The sequence below is a fragment of the Taudactylus pleione genome, unplaced genomic scaffold (genome assembly GCF_031769625.1).
Source record: "Taudactylus pleione unplaced genomic scaffold, aTauple2 ptg000399l, whole genome shotgun sequence".
Taxonomy (NCBI): domain Eukaryota; kingdom Metazoa; phylum Chordata; class Amphibia; order Anura; family Myobatrachidae; genus Taudactylus; species Taudactylus pleione.
The window spans coordinates 3,656,494-3,668,577 of record NW_028284801.1 but is presented as its reverse complement, the minus strand read 5'-3'; the positions used below and the strand labels follow the sequence as shown (position 1 = coordinate 3,668,577).

Sequence of the window (12,084 nt, the reverse complement as noted above, 5' to 3'; positions counted from 1 at the left end):
GAGGGTGCAGACAAGTATATTATTGCAGATATTCAATGAGCACCGGTTGTCTCATGGGAGAGTTCCAGGTAAACTTTAATGTGCTTTAGCTTTAATCAAACTATTGAAGTGACTGGCAATGAGTTTACTAAACCTAGTATTGCGACAGCCACTTAATTTTCTAACTCAACGCATAACTCGACCCCATTTGTGCAATCATTTCTGGATGCTTGAACTCCATTTTCTATTAGCAATGTAATAATGTTCAGTAAGACATAGGAAAAAAATATATAATTAGCAGACATGGCAAAGCTGAAATATAAGTTTTTTAATGGCACTAATACAATGCTGATATTCATGCTGTGAAGGTACAGGATTCCCAATCTTGTTTTGTCAGACTCCCGTGAACAGCCCCATTATTCTTGCACTTGTGATTCAAAACCTAATCTTTTATATGAACAGGGGGATACACCCAGAATAGATTTTCCTAATAAATATGTGTGTTACGGCACCAAGATGGAAGAAAATCCTGGACATTAGACCAAGGAAGAAATCTCTTGTAAGTTGCAAAATGAAGGTGGGCCATACTGAGAAAGCTGACATTTGCCATTTTAAGTCCACATCTCCAGGTGATTTTCAGGCTGCCAAAGGATGATCACAGCTTGTCCAGGAAGTTATCCAAAGCTGGGATACCCTCTTTAAGACCCTTTCTTTTACGGGTTTCTGCAACAACCTGGCAGGGCCTTGAGGTGGCATCAAATGGATCTCCAGGAAGAACCTGCCAGTGGTCAAACACACACTGAGGAAAGGCTTGGCCACCAGTGTTTGATCGCAGATCAGCAGTGAAGCCTGCAAAGAAAAAAAAAAAAATTAAGTTAAACATTTTACATGAAGACAGTGTCCAACTATAACTACTTTAGTTCTATGCTCACTTTACTTTGTGTATTTTTTAAATATAAAATTAAATTACATTTGACCCAATGAGTACAGGTTCAACAATGTAGAAAGCATATTCTTAAAGTGGTGCTGTAACGTTCATTTTTTTTTTTTTAAACACAATGCATGTTCCAAACCTTGTTGTTATAGGTTAAATTTTATACAGCAAGAACCACCATTCAAGTGACCAAACTTTCCTACAGTAGGCTCCAATATTGTACAGAATAGCTTGGAAGACTTTGTAGAATACAGGAAGTGTATTCTAAATATAGGACATTATGCAGTTAAATGGCAATATGATTGGTACTGCAGAAAACACATTCCACCAATACCAGTGCTACTTTATAAAGAAATGCTCAGACTTCCATACTTTACTAAAGTTTAAATTATACCTACTGTAGCAACTCAGCATTGGATGTCTCAACATATATTGTAATTAGTTACACATTCCCAACACCACTAAAGAGGGTGCAGTGCAAAGAATGAACTTACCAAATGATTCATTGACAGGCAAGTAAGCTTTAACAACAAACATTGGTGTGCCAGCAACTTGTGACTCCTCAAACACATGTCCACGTTTTCTGTTCAAGACTCCATAGATTCCTCCCACAACTTGCTCAGGGCACTGTGATAGAATATATGCTGTAATCACTACGGCAGTTACTGTACATGTACTGTTAGAAGAGAACATAACCTATACTGACCTGGATCTCCACAAGATAGATTGGTTCCATGAGGCGGGGCTGAGCAGTTAGTACACAAGCATAAAGGCAGCGACGGGCAGTGGGGATGATTTGTCCACCGCCTCTGTGTATGGCATCGGCATGAAGGGTCACATCATGGACATCAAACCGAACTCCCCTCATGTTCTCCTCACAAAGGGCACCCTGAAAAACAAACATTTAATCCAATCAAGATGGAAAACCATGGTCTTTTTCACACAATTTTTACTTTAAGAGCAGTGAAATTAGACAAGTGCTAGACTGGTTCATTGGTGAAGCCATCAAAGTTAAAGCTCAGGAAACAGCAAAGAAGTCTTTCCAAGTCTAGCCCTGCAGATAGAGACTTCAGATTATGACCATTCAAAAAGTTAATCAATGTCAGTGTTGCTCTGCTGTAGAAGTATAAAGGTCAAGTATTTAACCCATAAAAGCTCATTGGGCATGGTTGGATTTATTGCACTTTAACTGCTCCACGATTGCTTTAAATTACAGGTAATTAACAAGTACTTCCTCCCTGAACACAGTAATGTAGACAAGAGGTTCCCAAACACTGCATATTTTCCTGTCTCCTCAGAGGATCAAAAGTGAAATTAGCTTCACTTGTTTAAAACATCAGTGAGCACCTGCCAGTAGACCTGGAAAATGACTTGTGTGGGATCCTGAGGACAAAGTTTGAGAACCACTGATGTAGACCAATGTATTATTGAAGCAATAAAAATCTTGCTTGGCTGCTTAACACCTACCTCCTTGGTGGCCCACTGGAAGCCTGCCACTACACTGTCCTTTATTTCAGTCAAGTACTGGACTCCCTTGGTGACATCAGCAAGTATGTTTGGGCCAGTTCCATCAGGACCAAAACACCATATCTTCCTGGCTTCTGTAATATCCCATTCATATTTCTCAAACAGGTAACGAGCACGAGCCTTTAGCTCCTGACGTGCCGACACATCACCTTTATCGATATCCTCAGCCAGGCCATCAGAGAATGGACGTGACTTCATGTAGAGACGGTTGTGCTTATTTGGAGACTTTGACAGACAGAGTACGCTGGATTCATCACTCACAGTCTCACGGTAAGACACAACTGGATCAGATTTCTATAAATTATAGAAGCACGAAGTTAAGCCACAGTATTTGTAACTTCATGTATTGAACAAACAGTTAACATTTTCAATGATGTAGCACTTCACGGTCACACTATTGATCGTTATGTAAAATAATCAGATTTATTCTGACAATTGGATTATGCCTGGCCAATGTTAAATCTTTGTCATGAAGAAAAAAAAAAAAATGAAGTTAAGACTTTAGAAGCCATCTGTCCATGACACAAGCAAGAGTGACAGACTCTTGTCTTCTGCTGGGTACACTGGCAGATATTTGCTGATCAACTCATCGGCCAATATATTGTATGCCAGTCGGCCAGCAATATGTCTGAATGACGTCAGACATAGTCGGCTGTGCTGCATAGCCGATGGCAGATATATCTGTCCATTATGCCATGTGTACGAGTGATCAGCTGACTACCCTTACACTAGCAGCCGCTGGGAGGGGATTACAGCATGACAAAAAGCCAGCGGGACACGCTGACACAGATTGAAGATTATGGCTGTGTAGTGTATGAACCATCATCTGCAGATACATCTGCTAGGTGTGTACCCAGCTTTAAAAGCTAGCAGAGCGTGAGCCTCACGTTACCAGTGGTGCATGGGAAACCAAAGTGCCTTGTGCCCATGCCTGGTTTTGAAAGCAACACTACAAATGCATTTTCTATCTGCTTTGGGTGAGTGTAAACTCCCTTAAAAAAAAACAAAAAAAAAAACATTTAATTCAGCTGATAACCAGTATACTGAAGCCCATCAATTTGTTGGTCAAAGTAACCTTACAGGAATGAATATGTATCACCTACCCGCATGCAACTTCAGCTTACAGGTACATTGTTCTGTTAGACAGTTAATTTATATTGTAAGTTAGAGCTGCACAATGTAGCTTATTGTGCAAGTGACTCGAGGCCAACTGGCAGGTTATGTGAGCATCTGAAGATGCTTAGCTCAGCTTATTGTTAAGTTACCTTTATTGGAATGCAAGCATGGTCCTCTTCCAGATCTTTCAGACAAATTTCCAAGTGTAATTCTCCAGCTCCAGCAATAATGTGTTCCCCAGACTCTTCAATGATGCACTTGCAAGATAAAATTAAAGTGGTCACAGGCAGCAGATTATATGCAGTAGCTGAAAATATAACGAGTGCTTCAACTATGTCACCATTTCAAGTGAAATGACCATACTATGTATCGGCATCATGTAATTTAACCATTTATAGAAGTAAGCTTTTGTGCCATTTTAGACCTGTAAAAGGTGAACAAATGTAAGGATACTAGCATATGAACAATAGCCCAAGATTCATTCTTACCTGCACCATAGGATCAGATTTAGCCAGACGCTTCAGACCTTCAACCAATTTTGGCAGGTCAGCAGGGTTCTTTGCTTCTACAGCAACACGGACCACAGGGCTCACACTGAACTTCATGACACGCATGTTATGTGCATGTTCGAAAGTGGAGATTGTTCCAGTCTTCACCAAAAACTGGTCCACTCCTACTAGACCAACAATGTTACCACAGGGTACATCCTCAATGGGCTCCACATAGCGCCCCATCATCAGAATAGTCCTGGAGTGAAAAGATGGTAAAGCTGTAATATTTCTTGGAATGAAGGGGTGATGCAATTATCATATGCATGTTGCTTCCAGGTTAAGGGCCCAGGAGGTATTCAATTGACTGCACTGCACCCAGCACTTAACCCAAAAGCTGCACCTTAATGCAATACCTAGGGCCTAGTCACTGTAAACTGCATGTGGTAAGTTCACAGTTGCCCCAAGACACCAGTCACATTCCTATGCACACCCTCAGAAGGGTATGAGCAGACAAGCCATGGAATAGCTCTGGGCTATTAACCCAGAAGCTACATCGCTGCAACGCTATTTATTCTCACTGCACATAAATAAGTTTAAATCTCGTTTAAATGGCTATTTTGCAAAAAAAAAGAAATTGCATTGAAATAGCCATTTACATAAGGTGGGGGGACACAGAGCAGTGGGCAAAGACTGAGGTACAATACACAACTTCCTGATCACTGATAGTATATATTGGGGCAGAGCAGCAGCTGCTATTTCTAGTGCACACTCAGTTGCACTTGAGCTGGCAGGAGAGGGTACCAGTGGGATGCCTGATCACTGCTGGTCAGTGATTGAAACAAGAGGTTCTCATACTCAGTCCTCAGGACCCTACAAAACACATTTTCCAGGTCACATAGCAGATGCACAGGTGTAATCTGACAAATTTTAAAAAAGTTTCACTGTGGAGCCAATCACTTATAATTCTATGAAGCCACATATCCATTAGGTGATTTTAATAAGTGATTACGACATCGCAATCGCTCATTAATCGTGCACTATACTGACAGAAATGACAAGCAATGTGCGCTCCCGCTGTTTGTTTCCGACATCAATCGCCTGAACAAGCCGGTCAATCTGCCGATGACAGATTGGCCATGTTCAGGGATGAGGGAGATTACTACACTAGACATATCGTTCAGTGTATGCACTACAGAAAATCAGGAACAACTGTATGATTATGATGTAAATATGCGCTATTTGGAGTCCTGAGGACAGTTTGAGAACCTGTGATCTAGACACATTGGGGTGGAAATGTGGGTACAGGGAGGTCCCTCTGACACTACCAGCTCCTGGAAGATCATCTCTGTGCATTTCTGACTGGTTGCATCAAAGGTGGCCATGTCAGGTAAAGCCCAGGCTGGTGCAGTTGCATCTGATGAGACCATGCCAGGTAAGTTGTTAACTTACATACAGCCACCATTACAAAGCAATCTAGCAGCACTACTTCACTTGTCTCCAACACAAACCTTTGAATGGGCTTCAGGAAAAGGTCCTCCTTCTTTCCTGGTGTAAAGTTTGGTCCCATAATCCTAACTTTAAGGCCAGTAGACACAACACCAGAGAACACACGCCCAAAAGCATAAAATCTGCCCTTATCAGTTGTGGGCACCATTTTAGAGATGTACATCATCAGGGGTCCTTTGGGATCACAGTTCTTAACACCTGTTTTAAAGTAAACAAATACAGCTTGTTAAATTAGGAACAAAGACAGTTGAAATCTCATTGGCTAATCTAGCCAGCCAATCTGTTACCCCATCTTAAATTTAATCAAACATTTAAGTCATGTTTTGTTTAGTCCACCAAGAACTAAGGCAGCACAGCAGTGGTGCAGGAATGCCCAGTTCACAGTAGGTTTCAAGACACTTACCCATGGCAGCTTCATCATCTGGAGGCCCCTCGTACAAGAGCTCACAGCGGTACCTTTGGGCTGTCACAGGTGAAGGCAAGTGGATGGTTATCATTTGCAGAAGTGCCTCACCAGCAGGCAACCAGCGTCTCATGACAGCCTGTAATATTGTTTGGAGAAGGTCAATATTTGGTGAACACAATAGAGCAGTTTCAGAGCTGAAATAAGCATATTATACAAGACAAAGCAGTAAAATAAGTTACCTTCAGCAATTGCTTGCCCTCTTTGTCTTTGTCCTCACTGTCCAGCTTAATGTCCAATTTTTCTATCAACTTAGCAGTCTCTTCCTTCTTGAAGTTCATGATGGCATCAAATACCTGATTAAGAAACACTTGTAGTTACTATGTATTCAGAAACCCTTTAAAAGTTAAATTAAAATCTATAGACATTCAGATTTTTTTTTTTACATTTCTTCAGCTGTTTGTCAGGTCAAAGTGAAGAAGTGTTTAGTCATCATCTGTCACACATCATGCTGATTAATAAATCAGTTAAGGGGGCATTAATTTAAAACCGCTATATAGGCATTAGTCTTGCAGTTAGAAATCTGGGAGTGATACAGGTAGAGTCTCAGATATCCAAATATCCCAAAATATGGAATATTTTAAGCATGACAGTTAGAGAAACCTTTGCTTTCTGATTGTTACATGTATGCCATCTTTGTTTAAGGCAAAATAAAAAATAATAAAAAAAAAAAAGTAAAAATAAGTGAGCGGGTTCGGTTTTACTCGGTTCTTATCGCCACTTTACCGCAATTTCGGCTCGATTTCATTCGCTACCCAAAACACGTATTCGGCGATAGCCAATAAAAAGATCCGAGTAAAACCGAACCCGCTCACCCCTAAAAATAACCTTCCAGGCTGTGTGTATATAAGAGCTGTATGACATGTACACAAAGCCATAACATTTAAAATATTGTATAAAATGACCTTAAGGCCGTAAGTATATGGTGTATAATAAAACAAAAGCATTCAGTTTAGAATTGGCTCCCATTCAAGATATTTAATTATGGTATGCAAATATTCCAAAAAAGAGAATATTCCGATATCCAAAATAGCCCTGGTCCCAAGCATTTAAGATATGGGAGACTCAACCTGTAGTTATTCTAGTCAATTGCACTCCAGCCAACCTAAACATCATTGTCATGTTGAGCCAGAGATTCTTGCAGAGCACTGCATAAGAGAACATTAACATTTTAGTGGCACAGACTACTTTGTTATGAACTAAACCACACTCACTTTGAATATGGGATCCAAAATGAGTTGACTGAAGGTTCTTGGAAGTTTCTTGCCTTCAGCATTTATTGCAGACTTGCTGAATTTTCCATTAGATGGGTCAAAGTATCTAAACAGAAAGGTATAAATATGTGAACACAGTAAAGGTGCCCATACACTGCACGATAAAGCAGCCGATCCGACAGATTGGTATGATATTGCTGCTATATTGTACAGTGTATGGGCATGAGTGAGCGCAACCGTTGGGTCGTACATTGCACTGCATGTTCACTTGATCTGGGCTTGCGATGTGCGTTCCCATGGGGGTGGGGGAGGAGAGTGCTAGCATATCGGACAGTTGGCCAGCCAATCGCACTGTGTGGGTACCGCCCGACAGTCAGCTGTCGTATCCCCCACCGCATGGCAAGGGGCAAATCGCACAGTGTACGGCCAGCTTAGGCCACTTTAATGGCTTCCAATAATTGAGAAACAAACTCACCTATCACCCCACAGCTTCTTCATCATGTCTTCCACTTTCTTTGCACGCTCTGCTGGTGCCAATTGAGCTTCTCCTTTTGCAGCAAACTTTGCCACATACATCTCAGCAAACTGTTTCAGGGTGAAAGCCCAGCCATGTAGTCCAGAGCCAAAGCCAACAGTTCCAAGAACTGGGTCAATCTAAAGGCGGAAGGAAGCTAAAGTCAAATGAAAGTGGGTTGCTGGATAACAGGTAACCTGTAGGTCCTGTACACAGTTTAAGCACTAGATAGCAGGTGCTACCCAATTTAGCCAATAATTAGATAACAGTTTAGAAGTCCCTTGAGGCCAAATTAGACATCAGCCAACTCCGAGTAGTGCAGCACATGGGTGACAGGACATCACCCATGTGCTGTAAGGAGCAAGCCACTGTTGGCATTCTGTGGAGCGAGTGCCATGGGGAGCTGCTGAGCACACAGAGCCAAGCACATCCTTGGACTGTTAGCAGTAAACTTTCTGCAAGTGCCAGAGCCTTTCCCTGAGGTAGTGTGAGGAGTGGTTGTGTGGTAAAGGTGCTGCAGAGTGATGCTGCCAGGGTAGTCTCCTGCTATGGTACCATGCACCTTCAAGCCCAAGATCCCTGGCACACACAGGCACTGAATAACAGATTTAATTAAATAAACCAGATAAATTAAGCAGGATAACTACAAGTTTATGGTATTAGGGGTGGAGGTGGGTGTAAGATTGCAGATTTGTGGCAACTGTACGCAAGACTGGATGTATTTTTTGTACATTTTTATTTAATAGCTGCATTTTATGTATGCGAGAGCTGTTGGGAAAACAAACTCTGTGCGCTTGTGTGAAGCATAATGCCCGATTCAGAGGTGGACAATTTATTCGCTGTTACAATTTTTCAGATTTACATCTGCAAATATGTGCAGTCTAATGCCAGCAACTCCCATTGTACAGAGATACACAGCAGCACAGACACCAGCATAGCTTCCACCTTTGAATCAGGCCCATTGATGCTTGTAGATAACCGCTAAGTGAATGGAAAGTAGATCCTAGGTCACAAAAGTTCAGCCACCCCAGTAATAGATTGATCAATAACTGGATCTGCCCACAAATCCTGTATTTACTAGCAGTCACACTAACATGACTTAAGGTCATCCCACTAGATGTAATTCAGAATGATGTTGAATATTACTACTGCCCAGTCACCATGCCTTTAGTAAAATTACTCAGGCATGGTCTAAAAACTCACCATGATGTTTCCCATGGGGCCAGTCTCCCCTTCACCATAGGTGGAGATTATTACGTTAACATTCTCCACAATACGTTGGAATGTCTGGTACAACTCTTCTGGTACTAGTTGCAGTTCCAGGAGTGCGCGATCCATCTTGTTCATCATCAACACAGGGCGGATACGCTCTGCAATAGCCTGACGAAGTACGGTCTCCGTTTGTACGCACACACCTGTTCAGAAAAATTAAACAGTTAACTTGCTACTCACTTTATTGAGCAAATAGAAAAGTGTTACAAAACTCACCAGACACACAATCCACAACAACAAGCGCTCCATCAGTAACACGAAGAGCAGCTGTGACCTCAGAGGAGAAGTCAACATGGCCAGGTGAGTCAATCAGATTGATGAGAAAGCCAGAGCCATCTTTGCTTTGCTTGATGAAAGCCAAGTCATTCTCAGAAAGTTCGTAGAACAGGGAGATGGCACTGCAAATTGAATACTGAAAGTTTATGCCAAAGTTGTTCAAAGCAAGACCTGTCTATTACATTAAGCATTAGCCCACAAGGCAGATGCTAGTTAAATTATACTGAAACTTTTATACACAAAATAGTGATCTCATGATTTTTGTAAGTTAATTACTCAAAGAGCTACTTACGTAGATTTGATGGTGATGCACCGCTCCTGCTCATCCTTACGAGTATCAGTAAACCGTGTCTCACCAGCACGGGCAGAGGCAATAATGCCAGCCTTGCACACCAAAGAATCTGTCAGAGTAGACTTTCCGTGATCCACGTGGGCTATGACCGACATGTTACGGATGTTCGCCTTTTTGTCCATGATGGCACGTATCTGATCTACCGTGAAGTTCACCTGAAAGGAACATTATACAAGACATGGAATCAGGAAGATAACCATGAGGCACCAAAATCACCTCACAAGACCCCTTGAAGCATGAAGCCAGAAAACTTGGACCCAGTGTTAAAAGTTCACGGCTCACAAGTACACATCAGGGATATGTTGATCATGAAAAAAATAAATCTTAAAAAGAAAGCCAACATATACCATACAATTTAGTGCCCAAAAAGCTTGCCGTCTACTGATGGAGGGTCTATCCAGTGCTTTAATATAGGGCGATAGACCCAGAACACTACACAAAGCATCGTGTACAGTTCAGCTATACAGATGTTTCCCCTCCTGCAAGAACCATTACATAGCAAACCCCATTCTTAGCTTCTGGAACACTGAATATTTGATAGGAAATAAATCCACAAATCCAGCACATTATGGGTGGCGTAGTTATTAGCATTACTCCCACACAGCAATGAGGTCACGCGCTCAGTTCCCAGTCACGAGCCATATATGTGAAGTTTGTACTCATGTTTGCATTGGCTTCTTTCCACACACCCCAAGAACACTGGTAGTTCAACTGGCTTTTGACAAAAAAAAAAAAAACCCCTAAAGGTGTCCATGTTATAAAGGATCATATGAACTGTGGCAGTGATTGACAATAGTGCCTAAAACATTCCCTGCATAGTGCTGCGAACCATGCGTGCGCTGCATGTGTGCATTATGTGCACTAGGGCTGGCTGTTCGCTTCATGGCTCACAGGGCCACCATAAGATACTTTGCTTTAGTTACTGCTCAGAGAGCAAAATACAGATCACGCTGAGGATGGGGCACCTCCCCGGGCACTCAGCAGCCGGCCCTTCCCTCCATCACGGAGGCTGTGCAAGGTGCTGCAGCATCAGGCGGAGAGGTTACACCCACAGTGCGCACTCTGCTCAACACTACAGGCGTCGTCAGCTGAGCGGGCACAGCAGCAGTTACGTAACGGGGCCGCTCTCCCGCTGCCGCATGCGACTGCCAGCACGGGGAGCGCTGTGGTGACGTGTCCCCGGTAGAGGAGCCGGCACTAGGGCCGCAGCGCACTCAGCAGCGCAACCCGGCACCCGCCTCATACGACAGCCGTCCTACGTGAGCCGGCCCGGGGGTAACGCCGCACGGAGGGAGCAGATGTCACATATCCACCCGTGGGCACCGCACTACCAGGATAACACAAGGATGCGCCACTAAGACACGACAAACAAGGGGGGGGGTGAGCAATGGCTTCCCGGGCCCGCGGTTATTGTCCGTCACCGGCATCAGAAACCGGGCAGAAGAAACACCAGACAGCGGAAATGGCCACCAGCGCCGCCGCCTTAGGTTCCCGTGTGCTGGGGCTGCCGGCCTCCGCTTACCATTTTGGCGGATGGCGATGGATTCTTTTCACGGGATGAAGCCGGAGCGGACTGCCTGCCTCACAGCAGACAAACAGGCGGAAGAGAAAGCTGACGTCAGCAGGACGCCATATATAGGGGCAGCGCCGGCGCGGTAACGTGACATGGGAGAAGGTGGAGCACGTGGGGTCCATTGCGCATGTCTGTGACGTCAACGGTGCGATCGCCGCCGCCCCGTCGCGAGCCCTGATGAGGAACCCGTGTCACGCGAGAGGGAACGCTCCCTCCCATCACCCTCCAAGACAGAAATCCTATGGGAGCCTGAAACCTGTAGTAATCGTTTATTTCTACATTTTAGATTACCTAAAAGGCTGCTCTGTGTATTAGATGGGTCTACACTGAGGGAACACATTATAATATTTGTGCATATACACTCAAATTGTATCAAGTATGTGTGTGTGCTTTTGTATATATAACCTCATCTCAATGCTGCTGCTTGGTTCAGAGTCCCTATCCGAATCAGACCCGGAATTTAGCCGGCGCCTACTTGGGATATTCCAGAGTCGGCGTCGCTCACACAGGAGTCGGGTTCTGCATAGACCCGGCTTTCCCGGCGTGAAAGTGGACGCATGGAGATGACGTCATCTCCAAGCGCCACTGATGCCGGACCAATTGGCAAGCTAGCAGCACACTCCAGGTCATCGTGACCCGGAGTGCGCTGTTCTCACAGCAGGGTTTCACGGGCCTAGCCCGTGTTAATCCCTGCTATTTACCTGGGTTGGATTGCCAGGTCACTCGACCCGGCGAACCAACCCTCTCCCCTTTTACACCAGGGAGCTGCCCGAGTTAACCCTGCAATAACCCGGGTTTTAGCTACGGTGTAAAAGGGGAATAATATATGCACGCCCCTGTAACGGCGTTCAAACACACTGGCATGCC

At 43.8% G+C, this 12,084-nt stretch overlaps 1 protein-coding gene across 1 annotated transcript; it reads right to left on the bottom strand.

Annotated features, from left to right (window-relative positions):
* Window positions 1-287: 287 nt before the first annotated feature.
* On the bottom strand, window positions 288-11,272 carry EEF2 (eukaryotic translation elongation factor 2). The gene is made up of 15 exons (XM_088446479.1): window positions 11,167-11,272; window positions 9,585-9,799; window positions 9,233-9,414; window positions 8,948-9,159; window positions 7,706-7,884; window positions 7,231-7,336; window positions 6,199-6,312; window positions 5,957-6,095; window positions 5,556-5,751; window positions 4,045-4,303; window positions 3,706-3,813; window positions 2,381-2,734; window positions 1,620-1,802; window positions 1,408-1,540; window positions 288-828 (listed from the first exon to the last, which is right to left on the bottom strand). Exons 1-15 carry the CDS (start codon window positions 11,167-11,169, stop codon window positions 635-637), a joined length of 2,577 nt encoding a protein of 858 aa, XP_088302605.1. The 5' UTR covers window positions 11,170-11,272; the 3' UTR covers window positions 288-634.
* Window positions 11,273-12,084: the final 812 nt, after the last annotated feature.